This window comes from Cebidichthys violaceus, unplaced genomic scaffold (genome assembly GCF_023349555.1).
Source record: "Cebidichthys violaceus isolate CVI_PGR_0920_01 unplaced genomic scaffold, fCebVio1.0.p SCAF_22, whole genome shotgun sequence".
Taxonomy (NCBI): Eukaryota; Metazoa; Chordata; class Actinopteri; order Perciformes; family Stichaeidae; genus Cebidichthys; species Cebidichthys violaceus.
The window spans coordinates 10668389-10685352 of record NW_027176395.1 but is presented as its reverse complement, the minus strand read 5'-3'; the positions used below and the strand labels follow the sequence as shown (position 1 = coordinate 10685352).

Here is a 16964-nt window from a genome sequence, read left to right as displayed (position 1 = left end):
AATGCAGACTTAGATCGTATCTGGTAAACAATAATTATTATCCTGCAGAATCCCAAGGAAAACATGCATTCTGACATCATCCCTCCTCTGACAGGCATCTGACAAATCATATTATTCATTACCAAAAAGTCCTTAAAAATGAGAAGTGGTTCCAGCAAATAAAGTACCAAAGATAAATGGCTTGACAAGTGCATTCCATGAGAGGTTATTTGAGCAGCGTTGAAAGACATGCAGAATATCTTGAACGCTCTGCTGATCTTTCCGGGTCATCAGTCAGCCGTGGACCCCTTTTCGACTGATTGCTACCAAAGGTGACAACAAGCACTTAACAGCACGTAAACAGTGTCTACATGATGATGTATCGCCATGAGTAGTTTGAGAGTAAAAAGAAACATTTGTAGCCATAATCATCATTTATCACTGGCACCGTCAAAAGGGATCCGGCTGCACTGTCAAGTAGATACAGGTAGGATTCTTAATGGCATGTACCAGAGAAAAGAAAAAGAAAACTTTTTTTTTTTAAACTCCCGTTATTCAGTAATCTGATCTTCCTGTCCTCCGGCTCCAAAACAGGCAGATAGAGAGCATGTGACACCACATTAACCTCTTCCCTCAGTGCCGAAGCAGTTGAAAAACGTAAATGAGAGGTTTTAATCTTCGCTTCACGGACCATGTATTCTGAGCTATGCATAAGCAGAGAATGCAGTGTTTCTCTCATACAATGGGGACATGCGTCGCTTATTGACAGCTTGCATTAATGTGAGGGGCAATCACCTGTGATTATTTCTCGACTGCCAACCCTCCCTACACCCTCCCACCCAACACCACTGCGCACTTCCCTCACACCTCCTCCCTCTGTGCTTCTTATCTTTTCATATTGTTCTCTGCTTCAATACCTCCGCCTCTGGCACAAGTCTCAACACAGCTGCTAAGCCACAGATTAATGATTAGGGCATTACTCTTGCTTGTCTCTCTTTTTCTCTCTGGTTACACCTCCCTTTCTCCTCCTCCTATCACTCACTTATCCAAATTCTGTCCCTTCTATCTCCGTGCCAAACACCACTTAACCAACATGGCACTTTCAGAGAAAGTAAAAAGAGAGTTAAAAAAAAAACAAAAAAAACCTGCCTGAGACACAAAAGAGTGAGACACAAACTCACCGAAGGCAGCAACTTTGATGAGGACAGCATGGAGGTCAGATGATATCATCTCGGAGAGCAGGGACTCTTGATCTCGGCGCCACAGGTAGGCCAGGGGCTGCAATCCTAGCCGCAAACATCTGGGGAACAGGTGAAAGGGAAGACAGAGAGAGCAGTAGGTTGTGGAGAGAGAAAGAAATGCAAAGCAGTTAATATTGAATATTTGCCAGTTCAGAACAACCTCAAAGCCAACTGGGCTGGGCACCTTCTCCATTTGCGGGAAGGCTACCACCCTGATAGACCCACACGACATGCTACCACCTGCAATCCACTGCCAGTGGCTTTTTTCAAAGACAAAACAAAAAACTCCATCTTAAGCTGTGGCACACTAATTTCTGCTGCTCAAGAAATGCGTGAGATGTTTATGTGTATGCATCTCGCATGTAAAAGGGGAAACAATAGCTGACTGACAGCAGGATTTGTTTATAAGACGACACTGCAGCTTTTGTGCTGCAACATGTCCAGTCTGTGTAAGTTTAGAACAAGAGAGAACAAAGAGAGACCAAAGAGGGCAAAGAAAAACAAAGAGAGAAAGAATAAAACAAGAACAAGAATAAGAAAGGCGATCTGTCTCACAAGGACAAGGACACCATCCGATCTTTCTGCGAATAACTCTGTTGTGTTTCACCCATAATGGGAAAATGCTTTTTTTTTTATATTAACAAAATCACATGACAATTATGAAACTATCAGTTGCATTCCTTCTCTTGAAATCATTGCTCAATAAAAAAAAAACAGAGGGGCACCATAAAAACCAAAGCTGTCTAAATAAAATGGCATAAACAAAACTCGGCGTGTATGTGTTTCAACAAAATCAGTCCAAGGGAACGCACGGTGGAACGGTGGTGGAACGCACGGTGACTACAGAGGATGTGATCTCTTCCTCCTTGTGCGTCACACGAGTTCAGAGGCCTGAACGCAGCGTGTGCGCATGCGCTTTAGTTAGCAAGTGTGTTCTGCGTCGTGAATGTGCATTTGTGTTTGACTTACACATTTTCCACGCGGACCCTCTGGTAATCGGAGAGAATGGCCCCTACAGACACTGCCTCAACACCCTCCTTTTCCTGTGGGGGGGGGGAGAGATAGATGGAGGACAGTTAACCGCAAAGATTTCTCGCCTCTTCCACTACACGGCATGTGCAACGTGCATTGTAATGGCAATATGATGTCACCGTCCCATGGGGCCAAATACCCAAATACTTCTTGCTCAACCGACAGTGGTTTCCAAAAGTGTTATCTGAGCAAAACCACGCAAACACATGTAAACTTATACACACACACACACACACACAGACTGAAACAGACAAAGAAAGCAGATTCCTGTTGGCTCTTTCCTTTCATCGGACCGCAATCCTGTGGGGATGTTTACACTCTGGTCGTATCAAGGCCTTTATGGTCCAGCCCATATCCCCTGGAGGGTTGCGTACATGGCCGTGTGAGTGAACGTGTGTGTTTATGCGTACATGTGGGTGTGTGACCAGAGGCAGCGGCACAACTAAACGCAGTTCCTGGACCTTATCAGCAGTCTGGTGTGAGCGGGAGATGAGTGTATCTGGCTGCAGCTTCCATCATCTACACAGCCCAGCTGGAAGACAGAACCGCAGCGACAACTTGAAGTATCAGCGAAACATTGTGTCTGTGAGTGGCATGTATCTTTAATATTGCTAAGGGCTAATCTAATTGCTTTTCATATCCTATTCATATTTCAGAAACAGTGAGACAACTATGCACTAGAGAGATACTGACACAGCCCTGAGAAGAGTTCAATCTTACTCTCACGAACACGGGCTTGATCCGCAGTGACACACACAAATAAAAACACACATAAGTGCAATCAGGCGGTGCACGTTCGTACACATACATAGACATACTTGCACAACCCCCTCCCCTTACCTCCGTGCCCTCCCTTACAGACACACACCTGCAGATTCATTAGAACATTACATGGGCTGTAATTAGAATGAGAGGCAAGGGTAGAAGCAGTGGAGGGATGCACAAGTCTCCAGTAAATTACCTTGTAGCCATTATCAATTTCCCTGGCTACTGGTCCTTAAGATAACCCCCCCTCCCCTCCTTCTCCCTGTGGTCCCTTCCTGCAATTTTTCTCTGCCTGATAAACATGCTGATTAAAGCGAACAGCGTGTAAACCTTTGATACTTTCCTAAATGAAATCCATGCCCTGCCTGGGGCCCGGCGCTGCGCTGCAACGCACTGTGCCTCACACACACACACACACACACACACACACACACACACACACACACACACAGCTGTAGGCGTGCCAGCTAATCAGATAAAGGATGTGCTCTGTGTGTGTGTGTGTGCGTGTGTGTGTGTGTGTGTGTGTGTGTGTGTGTGTGTGTGTGTGTGTGTGTGTGTGTGTGTGTATGTGGCTACTTGCATGTGTGTGGTGTTTACGGTGCAGCAGAGGATGTGAGGTATAAAGCTGAAGTTAAACACATACAGACAAATACACAACCAGAATTTAACTCTTTGACCTAAAGTTAAACACCATGAGATCTTCAGATCTTAGGATTCAGAACTCAAGTTTTAATATCTCCCCGTGTCCAACACCGGAATATATATTACATTCAATTTCACTGGCCAGTGACAGTAATTAAGTCAGACTGATAACATTTCAGCCCAGCACAGAGCGAAGCGGGCTGCAGGCAGTGTCATGTAATTTTAGGTAAGCCTCAGGGCCAGCACTCTATTCTAATACAATGATAACCTTTTCCCTAAATACAACTGTCACTTCCTAAAGAGGCATATTAGGAGGTAAAGAGTGGGATAAGGAGAGACAGAGAGAAAGAGGAAAAGAGATAGAAATGGAAGTGTTGAAGGAGTGTGCTACATCAACACCAATTTGGTGCCTTGGCTTTAAACTTGGCAGGACCAGACTTGGCCTGACAGAATAACAGAGCATCAGAGCAACAGCAAACAACATCCTCGTCTTGTGTTTCTGTCTTTCCTTCTCCCTCTGCCTCTCCGCTTCTCTCTGGAGGCAGACTGTTGTAGGCACTCGGGCCTCTGAAGTTCGGCTCGACCAATTAAATGGCTTCTCTTTTCACTGGCATTACATTACATTACACCACACCATGTGGCCTTATAATACCCAAGCATACTCACCACTAATGGTAACACAGGACACATTTCTCACACATCCCCTTGTTTTCAATGGAGACTCCAGGTAGTAGAACTTTTGGCAAACTTTGGAAAATGATTATTTTTGGATGTGGTTATGTTTTTCGTTGCTATTATAGCTATCACCAGGAGACAGGCAGAAATGAGGGGGCAGCTAATGCTGCTCTGGACGATATTTTAGAAATTCTAGACATACTTTCTCATTCTCAGTGGGAAAGGTGGGATAAATTACTTTGCGAAGAAGTGGTATATGTAAGTATAAATCTGAATTGATGGATATTAGGGAATTGTTTCATGTGTATTCATGATGCCATAAAAAATGCAAACTTTGATTTTATACTAACTGAAAAATTTATCAAAATGGTTTATAGTGGAGATACATTACAAAGAGACAAGGTAGCTCATGAAGCACAGTATAATAATAAATAATAATAAAATCTTTATGAGACCTATTTGGCTAAACAATGTTTTGACTACATTAGAGGTGGGATCCGGGTAAGAAGCTAACATAAGGATAAATCAAGGCAGAGGTCATCAGGACTCCTGTGACCTGCAAGCCACTTTTCTTTCTTCATGACTGTTGGCACAAGATCTAGAGAAAGAGCTCCCTGCATGCCCCGATCCCGTGTCACTTTTCTTTTTTCAACATTTAATGACCCCAACTCATTAAAGGAAGCTTCACCTGATCCAGGACCTGAGGCCCTGCATTAACTCACGCCCAGAGCGGGACTAATTCTGGCGTGGCGTTGTGCAACAGTGCAACCCCGTAGCAGCCCCGTCAGAGGCAGACTAAACAAAGGCCTGGCCTGGCTTCCCCTGTCCTCTCCAGCAGGCAGAAAAGCTATTAATGAGGATCTATGGCCCAGAGCAATGGAAGCCCTCAGTCCCCCCAGCCATGTCCATCAGGGTACTTAGCCCCATGCAGTCATTAACTTCTGTTACTAATTGTCAAATTCATTAAACTAATCCTTCCCCCACATCCGGATGTCTCCCGTGGAAATGGATGGAGAGGACTGAGTTATTAAGATGTCAGCTGTGGGGAAGATTAAGGCCAGCAGACATGCTCCACAAAGAAACGATACGGCCATTAAACTCTATATCAAGGTAGTGTGTGTGATATACTTTGTAATTATATATACATTCATCTTAGTAAGGGAGTAAAAGAGTGGTTCAAATGTATTCACAGTCACAGACATGCCTTGAGTCAAGATATACATCTGCCCCAAAGATACATACGCGACAATCAAAGCACATAATTTGGCTTGAGAATGCGGCTATTTCATCAGCTCTGAGCTTAAAGGTACTTATGCCTGCCACACATTCAGTCCGGGTAGTATTCAACGTTCAAAACCATTAATGGCAACCAAGGCAATTAGAAAGCCATAAAATATTAAAAATTCAATATTCATATTCATATAGAACACATCAGAACCCTCATTAGCTCTCTCTCAATGGCTGTCACAATGAGGTCTTAATTATACACCCTAACAATACAAAGCTCCATTCTTGCAAAATGGTGGGTTTCCAAAATGCCTGCTTCAGCCTGCTCTGACAACTAGGAAGCCAGCTTTGGCAGATCTTGGTATTTACAGACACAAGGCCCCATATTTCCATTGCAAAATACTCTTTTTATCGCGTCCAAAGTAGTTGACACGTACTTTCTATTATATCACTGCCTCGTGTATGTAATATGCTTCTGTGTGATGGCAGGGAGGCGGGGAAGAAGACAAAGTGGAGAAATTAATTAAAGTGGTTTGAATGACAGTTTGCTCAAGGGCACTGGGGCACCATCACAAGCTTTCCAATGCCGCATCCGCACTGTCATGTCAACACCCACAGCCTCCTATCCCTTCCCCCTTCTCTCCAACACTCCTTTTCCTCTCCATCCCTCTCTTTCAGGATCCATCAAGTAAGTGACTGGACGCGACATGGTTTTAATGTTCTCTCCATTAGATCAGCTCTGAGCCTGTTGTAATGTAATGGAATTGTTCTCCCCTGTTCCCCTACACGGTGGGAACATGGAGAGGGGGTTAGACCTTGTTGTAGTAGCTCGAGTAGATGTGGTACAGGGAATAGAGCCAGCTAGGGTCAAGCGATTGTGTTTAATGTAATGCGGACATAGTCCCGGGGCGTGTTGGGCTGTCCTGACAACTCAGACATGCCAAACTGACAGGAAGCTTAGTGTGAGCTTAGTAGGAGGAGACACTGGTTATTTGTTTTAAATCAGCTTCCTCTTTAACATTCTGCACGGTTACACTCCAAGGTGACTTCTGGAGTTGGTAAAGGAGTGATAGGAAGTGGCAGAGGTGAACACAAGGTGCAGGATATCATTTTTGGCCAATTATAATGTTTTAAATTACACCCACTGCTTACAAGATTATATGCTGGTTATGTATACTGAGGCTATAACACTATGTACCATGTCTGATCCATCAAAATAAAGCAACAAATGGACATGCAAGCTTAGCAAATGTCTTTGTAAAACAAACACCGGCCAAAACCTGTGTTCTGAAAGTCTTTCAGAGACATTCCCTTTGGTAAATTGGTGGGGCTGTCTGTTTGAAGCAGCTGTTGAAAGACGGGGCTCTTTCTTTGTGCTCGTGGATGGGCTGAGATGACTCACCACATATCAGTCCTCAACCATACAGAGTGGTGGAATAAGAAAAACAAACTGCACACAAAGCCAGCTGCTCACAAACCTAAATACTCCGGTTCCTGAGATGATGCAGGTCAGAGTTACAAGACGGGGAGAGAGGAAGCAGAATAGGGGAAAGTACTATCCTTCGTTGAGGCCACGATGCAGGTGTGACCAGTGGATGTGACACGAGACCCTGTCTCATCAACGCAATGACTGAGGGACGCTCATCAGCCCACAGAAATGTGACAAGTGACTGGCCAGTTTTTGGGTCCAGAGAGGAATGAAAAAAAAGGAGCAAAATTAAATTCATGGAGGTACCACTGTAGCTCTTCATGCCGAGTTTGTATTTGTACAATTCCCAGCCTAAAGTGTACACACACATACACTCTTTAGTCTTGGAAAGTGATTCCTTTACCATGACAGAGCTGTTTTCAGCGATAGAGCCTGAGCATAAATATGCCATGCCGCACAGCTGGAAAATGTAGAAATTCATCAGGGTTAAAAAGTAGAGAGATTAACGTTTCACGAGTTTCCTCTCAGATATATATGGTTACGTAAACACAGGCCCAGCCAGTCGTCAGGCAGGGAGGTAGAGGGCCTTGGCCAAAGCAAGCACAAAGCCCTAGTTTCAGCAGGCCAAGGACAAGGAGGCTTTCCATATCTACACGAATGGAAAACTAAATGTTAGGAAGCAACGGGGAGACATAAGGTTGTTTATCGATGTACTGTATGTCCATGAATACTTGCAATCCAAGCAAACACATTTAGTAATTACTGGCTCTTATTAAATGCAATATTCTAATGGTTGTTTCTACATTTAACACTTTGTGCCTCTATGGGATTTTTTTAAGAAGACAAGAAATCATTTAACTTACTCCAAACATTCAAGGTCTCACCATTAAAAGGATAAGTTGTTCCAATTAATACGGATCAGCAACAGTTTACTACAGGGCATAAATACATAAAGTCATAATCCCAGCTCTGTCATAGCAACATTCCCCGCTTGGCTGAGGTAAGAGTGTTTGAGCTTCTGAGACAGGAAGCTGCTTCCAGAAAGCAAGTAGGACAGAATCAAAGAAGGAGTCTCATGCCACAGAGAGGTAAACTATGTCAGTTGCTTTTCATGGTCCATAACAACCACCTAGTCCACAGGGTGTATGTACGCACATGTATTGACGTCCATGTATATACACACAGTCAAGAACTGGCCTACAAACACACATACACACACATACACACACACACACACACACACTCCAAATGTAAATGTTTTTCTGGTGAGGTCAGGTTCCAGGCTCTTGGCATCTTGGCTCTCTTGTCCTCTATCCTCCATAGCTCCAACAGACATCCCCCACCCCCATCCTCCCCCCTTCCCTCCCCAGAGAGAGACTGGAGGAAAATATAGCAGTAATGCTGGTTTAACCCACTCTCCAGACTCCAGACAGTGTTTTTCTACGGCTGGTTATGACTGCGGGAGGTGATGGGGCCTGCCACAAATATTTCTTGAGGGGAATGGTTCACAAAACAATACATAAAAGCCCTATTAATTTTGAAGTAGATGAATGGCATGGGGGTTGAAAGACTTTGCACTATTCCTCAGCTGTCTGTTCTGATACTGACTATTGGGCCTGACTAGTTAGTACTGGTGACGAGTTTAAAAGGTTTTAATACAAGTCTAGCCGGATTATCCTTCACACTCTTCCATGGGGCTGTAAAGTAAAAACAACTAGAATCCAAATGGATTAATAAGTTAGCCTGTATAGGCCACGTAAATCTATCTTCATACTTTCAGAATCACTCGAAATTTTCTTGAGGAGAAAGCAGACAGTGAACAAAAATATATTTTTTATCAAGGGTGCAAGTGAAGAGAGTAACAATAGATCTCTCATGATCAACAGTTGCGGTTGTTTTGAAAGGAAAGAAAGAAAAGAAATCAAATTTGGTCAGCCAGGCGTAGAAAATTATTTCCCTTAACTTTTAATATGAACAATCAAACAAAAGATACATTCTTGTAATATACTTCCCATAATGGTGTATCTACATTAGTGCATAACAAAACATATTAGTCAATATTTGAAAATGCAAATAACTGCTAGATATATCTACAATTCATCCAGCATCAAAACCAAAATTACAAAAAAAAAACATAAACATAAACACACACACACACACACACACACACACACACACACACACACACACACACACACACACACACTCACACACACACACACACATTCTTCATTGGAACAATGTTCAACCAAGCAGTGGTAGTGGTTCATGCCCTTGGCAAGGCGAGATAAGGCTATCAGCTTCCATCATCGCTAAACAAGATTGAGCAAAGTACATTAAGCAGAAAAATACAAACAAATTACAAAGGCTTGAGGCTAGGCTCTTTATCTAATGTTTGTGGGGACTGTTAGCGTCAGTTGGAGGGAAATGGGCCTGCGTCTAATAGATCCTGTCCCACCACTTCCACACGGCCAGCGAACAATACACAGCGCCATTATCTCAGCGCTAATGCTATCCTTCCTCATGTGCAAAACAAGCCTGCAATCTCAACCCCACTGCCACTGTGTCGACCAACATAAATACAAGCAGTCTCAGACCAAAGGAAAAGATAACAATGGCTATCACATAGAGAGGTGACACAGAGGGACAGCTGGTTGAAGGAATCTACACAAGCTTGTGCTGAAATATATCCTCAAGTACGACGCTCTAAACTTGCACTGAAAATGTAATAAAAGAAAACTTTCTACAAAGTGATTATCCATTGGTTTTAGAACGCCTTTAAGCTACTTCCAATAACACCATTTAGAGGTCCCTCTGCACCGCAAACCAGCTACAACAAGCTTGCATTAGCTCTGTTATTGATCCGATCTCCTAAACCCTCGCTGTGACCCCAGAGGTCATGATTTATGTATTAAGCAGCTTTTTAAAGTAATCCATTTTCCTGTTGAACCCCCGACGTACATCTAATGCTGCACCATGCTGGTAATCAGAGAAGGGCTGCGTGTTTGATTTTGACCCAACCCCCCCCACACACACACACACACACCCATCCATAGTTCACACCCCTCCTCAACAACACCTCAGCTCCCTAATCAATAACACAGAGCTCCTGGTTCAACTGGAGATTCCTCCGCCCGCCTGCCTGCCAGCCTGCCCTCCTTCTCTTCTCTACTCCTTTTTCTTTCGCCTCTCCCTCAATCCCTCTCCTTCCTTTCCTCGCAGCGGGATACACCTCCATCAGGGCACTTGCAACAACTCAGTGCCAGGCTTCTGAAGGGTCTGGATGAAAGTGCGACGACAACACAATGGAGACAAAGATGCCAGTAGATGGAAGGGAGAAGGAGCGAGGGAGAGGGAGGAATGAAAAAGAATGTTTGGACTTGTGGACAGACTGCCTCTGCGATCTCAGAGGGCCCCGCTCTTGTCTGCTGATGTCGATAATGGAGCGGCGGTAGAGACAGAGGATGAGGGGGGGGAGTGTGTGTGTGTGTGTAATAAAAAGTCAGAAGAATCAGGGAATGGGGGGGGGGGGGGGGGTGCGAGTTTAAGAAAAGGATTATCTCACTAAAAACAAAGTGTTTTAACACACACCAATGGAAGGGAATCTTTCATCTACAAAGGCCAAAGGCCTCACTGCACCTTTCCAAGACTTTTCCCAGACATCTCAAAGAAAAAGAAATACTGGCTCGATAAGATTAAAAAAAAAAAAAAAAAAATCAGAGGGGGGAAGTTGGGAGTTAACTGACCCGTGATATCAGTTATCCAAAAAATAAAAGAAGCAGTGTTTCTGAAAAGTCGAACGCATTACATGATAAGAAATTAGATTTGAAAGTAACATTTCCTTCTCAAAGCTGGGTCTCAGCACGACAGAGATGTCACAGTGCTGCTAATTAGAGCTGGCAGAAAGGACCGTGTGCGTAGATATCATCTATTGTTCCTCATCACTCTAATGAGCTTAAATGTCTTTGTCTTCATTCATCAGCTCAAAGGTTGCAGAGTTGCTGCACGGAGTCACTATCTTTTTATGTATTATCTATTACTACATCAAGTGAATGAAACTCTCTTTGCATCTTCCCAAAAACTCAATGCCATCCGTGCCCTATAGCCTGTGCTACTTTCAGGTCACAACATTTTTGTTTTGCGGAATGTTCTATATGCTGTAAACTATCTTAAAAATAAAAAATAAAAATAAAAAATACTACAAATACACACTAACATCTACTTGTGTGCAACATCAAGTCGTTTGCACTTGGCAGAGAGAAAAAGAGTGTCTATGGATGAGAACAGTGCGAGTACTTCTTTCTGCTGGAAAGTGTTGAAAGAAGGCAAACTGGGGCAAAAAGAGAGGCAGAGGTGTGTAAGGAGAACAGAGATAGTCCTGTTATCATGTAACAGAGGCCCAATTTGACCTGACCTTGAACACACGAGTGTGCACATGTGTGTGCGTGCACACGCACACACACACACACACAAAACACGCAAGCAGGGTCACGGGGCATAAAGAGCCACTGTGTCAGGTCACAGAGCACAGAGAGAAGGATAAAGGACTTGAGGGATGTGATATGACTAATATGAGGGGTTTTGCAGGCCTTCGGGGGGACTGGCGTTACAGCCAGGGGTGAATGACACTGCTGATCTGTATCACACATCAGAGCAGATCACAGCAGAGGAGAGCAGCCCAACCACACACATGAAGTATGGACACACAGCCTATGAAATCCAATTTCTAAATTTGCTTCAACGTGAAAAAAAAGAGAGTAATTAAATAGCAAACTCCACATGAAAATAACACACAATGTTCATATTCTAGGTTGCCTTTGTGGCCTGGCAGAGGACCCAAGGACTTCACCTAGTCTATAAAAAATATACCCTTACGGCCATAGATGTGCAAAAGTGAACAATCCCCCCCACCACTGACAAAACTGTTATTTCTCTCCCTCAAAGAGCTGGTTCAAAGATCAGCACCTAGCAGGATGGGATGGGGTATACTGTGGCTTGCATGTCTATCAGGTTACACACTTCAAAGACACAGCCATACACAGCCAGCGATGAGAGCAAAGGGGCCAAGGATAGGGCCACATTGTCATTCTGCCATTATAACTGCTGCCAGGGGATGGGCGGCTCATTTTTTCTATGATAATTGGACTTTTTTTCCCCCTCCATCAACAATGGTTCTGAAGAATATGATCTCTCCCTTTGAATCTTTTAGAAGGCTCCAAACATTCTCCGACGGGCCAACGTGTAGAGTGTCTTTGGTTTGTCAGCATCTGGGAACGATCCATAGATGGCACTGTTGGCTCATGCTACGGCTCTGTTGCCAGCACTACAGAAGAGGAGGTGGGAAGAATCTCCACTTAAAACTCATCAACTCGGGATCTGAGAAAAAAAAATTCTTTCATCTATGCTCAAGTGTCATTTGCCAAATCTAATCTTGTAACTTCTAATTAATTCAAACTGCTAGAAAGAATCTTTCAAAATATAACACTTTCTAAACAGATCACTTTTTTTTTTCATGCTAAAACTGTTCTTTCCAGTAAGGGTGATTTAACAGCTCATTATCAAAAGAAGTGTTTCTTCTCTCTTTCTCCCCCCTCCATCATTTTCTTCACTAATCAACAACACCAACTTTATGGGGGAAAAAATACTACCTGGATAACCAGGTTTATGTGTTGAACACAACTGAATGAGACCACAATCCAAGACTTTTTAAGAGGGTATTTCAGATGCTCTGACAGAACTGTGCAGGTTTTTAAATCATAGGGGATGTAATGACTTGCATGACTTTACAACCCTTCACAATGTGGTACAAATGGTACGAGTTAGTAAACCTATCGATTAGCCAGAATGCTAAAAAAGCAACTTCAGAGAGCAGTGACTTGAAATTTGAGATAGTAAAGTTGTATTCTTATGGTTGACATCACTCAGTGAGAGAAAGAGAGAGAGAGAGAGAGAGCGAGAGAGAGAGAGAGAGAGAGAGAGCGAGAGAGAGAGAGAGAGAGAGGAAGCCTGTTGTTTATGGTGCAGGTCTGTTGATGATGGTGAGAGGGGTAAACGGGGAGACGACTGGAGGTCTGCTAGCCTGCGAGGGCCCCATGGGAGTCCAACTGCCCTGATCTATGGCCCGTCTGACTGGTGAGGTCAGACCAGAGAAGCCCTGGAAATGGGAAATTAGCAGCCCTTTGCAATTAGAAACCTCACCACAGACAGAGTTTGTATGTTGCATCACGTACCAGATAAATGATAAATGGAATACTCATGAGAGCCCAAAAAACTGAAATTTGGACTGGATGTGTGCGTATACTCACAAGAACAACACACAAACAAAAGCTTTCTCATGTAGCTGCATGTGTAAAGCCTGCGATTTATACAGAAGATGACAAAGAAAGTCAGACAGAGGGCGCAAAATGCCCTGAAGGCAGGCTGGCTGGCCCTTGCCACCCAGGTGGTGTGCGGACTTGCAGGGGCCCTGGAGCAGCCCTAAGCTCTGGATGAACATGTCTCCACACAGACCCAACCAAGCACCACCCCCCTCTCATTTACACCATGTCAAGCCAACTCCAAACTCAACAACAAACTCTTATCCACCATCCCATAAGAAGCTAAGTTTTGATGCTGCAAGCTAAAATAAGAGGTTGTGTGGGGGTTTAGAGAGGAAAAGGTGTTACACAGGATCAATCCCACACCCTGTTTGCGCTGACAGCAGCGAGAGCTGTTGAAGTGTGCGTCCAGGTAGCTTCCTCATGGCTGCAGGCGGTCAAGTGGGCAGGCAGTGCCAGCGGTGTGTTAAACAAACACGCAATTGTCTCAAACCTGTCAGTCAGCCACCCCGCACCACATCAGACCACCGAGGTCTCATACATAATTTGGCATCAAATTAATATTTTTTTCAACGTCCTGGCAAAAGTGGTATTTGATGAAATATTAATTTGGTGATTCATTTTTGCATCTGATCTTCTGTCAAGTGAGATAAAAAAAAGAATGGATTTTTTCCCGTGAAGCCAGTCGTTGAAGGGCACCTCTCTCTAACTTCACACATAAAACTTCCATTAACTGATACAACAGGCACACTATTTTCCCGGAGTAAGATGAAAAGAAAACGTACTCCACTTTGAAAGTAAAATCGAGACATACTAAATAAGACAGACGAAAGCCCTCACATTGCGTTTTAATGTGCTGAGCAGCTTGGTTGCACTTTACAATAGGTGCTAAGGACTGTTTGTCTACAGCAGGCCAGATGAAACTAGACAAGCAGGGTCTCTTTGAGACACTGCTGATGGGCTACAAAGTGACTCTGAATCCACAGAGAATGACTTGTAAAACATCTCAACAGTGTGACATATGTCACGAACCTTAGCCGAGATGAGAAGTTTAGTAGTGCTCCGAGAGCGTGTTCACTAAAAAGCAGTCAAGCATATATTAGTGGTGGCAAGGAGTCAAAAAGATGACGATAGTATATGAATGATGCAGCATTGCAATGATGTGTTCTTATTATTATGCTGCATTATAACACTATTCTGAATAAGGCTACTTTATATTTCATTACTACGAGAAGAATCTTATATCACATGTGAAAATAAAATTAGGATTTTTGTTATTCCAGATTTATTATCAGATGCTTCATTAATTGACATAATTTGTTCATTTTGACTTGAGTCTTACAAAAAAATCCCTGTACAATTTTTTTTATGATATATACATTTGTACATATGTAGGTCTGTGCATGTATTATACCTTTTAAATTGATATTATAGATAGGGGATAAACTAAATGAATGCACTGTATCTGCCCAATACAAAATGTAAAAAAAGCCAAGCAAATAAAAGGCTGGCGAAGAAACTGGAATATGCTTCCGCGACCTAGGCCATGGGTCAGGACGGCATTATCAGCAGTTACCGCTGTATGAGTGCAGTGCAGAGCAGAGGCAATTAGCTTGCTTGTGGGGCACAAAAGAGACTCACATGCAATAACATCCACGTACGGCTAGCTGTTAGTGCTGAAAGTATCACTTATCATTTACTTATCATTTGGCCAGGTGACCTGGGTTGAACCTGAATGTTAGGCAGCATCCACTCTGCATAAAATCCTATACTTCTAATGAATGGTGGGAATAAAAAGGCCTACCTTGACGAGGTGCAGCAGCTCAAACAGATCCTCCACCTCGTCCCCCTCTGTCACACTGTAGTTTCTGCTGGTGTCCAGGCTAGAGCCCTGGATGGTGCGTCTATACAGGGGCAGATCCATGGCTTCAGCATACAGCCCTATGGCCTGGTGGCCCACTGTCTGGTACATGTAGCTGTCCAGCTCATCTGTGGCAATAAGGAAAAGATATTTGGCCCAGTGTCTTGTGATAAGCTACTGATCATGTGTCTGACAGTAATAAACAGTATGTGATGTTGCAATTTTTTGGAAAAGATGTTAAATAGTAGTATGTGATGTTGCAATTTTTTGGAAAAGATGTTAAATAGTAGCTAGATAAAATCTGACTACATAAATGAACTGAAGGACTATAACATTCACAATTTAAACCATTCATTACACAACAATAGGCTAAGGGCAAGGCTAAAACTACTTGTTTTAAAGGGGACTCCTGAGCTGTTAAAACTAAATACTGAATAGTTAAATTAAGTTAAGTGGGCCAAAATAAATTAAAGAAATAAAATCATATAAATGAAGCTAATACATACATTTGATTAAAATTAATATGGAAATTGTCATTCACTTAAGTCTTACACAATTAAATAAAATGCTCACTATAAAAAAATACAGACTAGGCATTTGAAACTGTTTGAAATAACAGTGTGGCCTGAAGGATAATATAACTCATAACTTACTCATTACATAGTTTTTAGCATGCTATGGCATGCTACAAGCCCATCTGTGGGATATACAGTTCAGATAGTTCTGCAGTACTTCGATTGTGTAAAGTTCTTAGTCTTAGTCCGCAGAAATGCAGCTGGCTGGCCCATATAGCCCAGCTAGCCCCTGTGGATCATAAACACCTGCAGGGCATCTCCCTCACCTGTGTTGGCAGGACGGAGGTTGGCCAGAGCAACGATCCGGTGCCCAGCAGCAACACACTGCATCATGTTGTAGCAGCTGTCTTTGCCTCCACTGGAACACAGCATGAGAAATAGGCACTGAGGTAAAGCGGTGTAAGAATCATTAAGATGCAGATCTATACATTATCAGGGGTGTACGGTTAGCGATCTAGGAATGTGATTCAGCAGCATTAATATTCAGCGATGAATAACCTGTTTATGTACTCACTATACTGAGGATGCTCTATTCTTTACCATGCAGCATGGTAGGTACTTTGTGCTACTTTTGTAACGTTAGGGGTTGTCAACACCCCTATAGTTAATAACTTTGGATTTCTAAAACGTGATATGTTATTTCATGGCTTTGAACACAGTTAGAGGCGAAATACAACACCTTACACCTCATAGGAACAAGTTATCTACCGTTTGTTGACAGTACGTTAATCCATCTGAGATTTAGCTTTTGCCATGTTAGCAAAAATAATCAGTGATAGAACGGTGAGACAGTTACAGCAAAGGAAGGCGATTACCTTATTAACGCGACAACTTTCATCTTCTTATTTTTTTGCTCAACAGACTAATGACAACAAAAGTATTGGCTGTAATGGTACTCAGCGTGATAACCGCGCTTAGCAACCGGTGCATGTACACAACAACATGTGAGAGCTTGACTTCCGGGTTATTGAAGGACCCTTCTGTATATCAAGCTGCCCTCTCATATGCCTGATAGAAAATCGGTCAGAATTATATATATATATATATATATATATATATATATATATATATATATATATATATACATATAACATATATATATATATAATATATATATATATTATATACATATAATATATATATATATATATATATTATATGTATATATATAATTATATTAACTTATATTCATTTATTAACTTTATATAGACTTGTATA

The 16964-nt window shown here is 42.7% G+C and overlaps 1 protein-coding gene across 1 annotated transcript in view; it reads right to left on the bottom strand.

The window, feature by feature from the left end:
* The window catches only part of dph6 (diphthamine biosynthesis 6), a 55903-nt gene extending 39256 nt beyond the window's left edge, over positions 1-16647 (bottom strand). Inside the window, exons 1-5 of the mRNA XM_068718108.1 lie at positions 16562-16647; positions 16013-16104; positions 15115-15299; positions 2190-2263; positions 1161-1279 (exon numbers count right to left, since the gene is read on the bottom strand). Coding sequence (XP_068574209.1) covers positions 1161-1279; positions 2190-2263; positions 15115-15299; positions 16013-16104; positions 16562-16584 — 493 coding nt within the window. The 5' untranslated portion in view covers positions 16585-16647. The remainder of the gene's footprint in view (positions 1-1160; positions 1280-2189; positions 2264-15114; positions 15300-16012; positions 16105-16561) is intronic.
* Between the last annotated feature and the right edge of the window lie 317 nt (positions 16648-16964).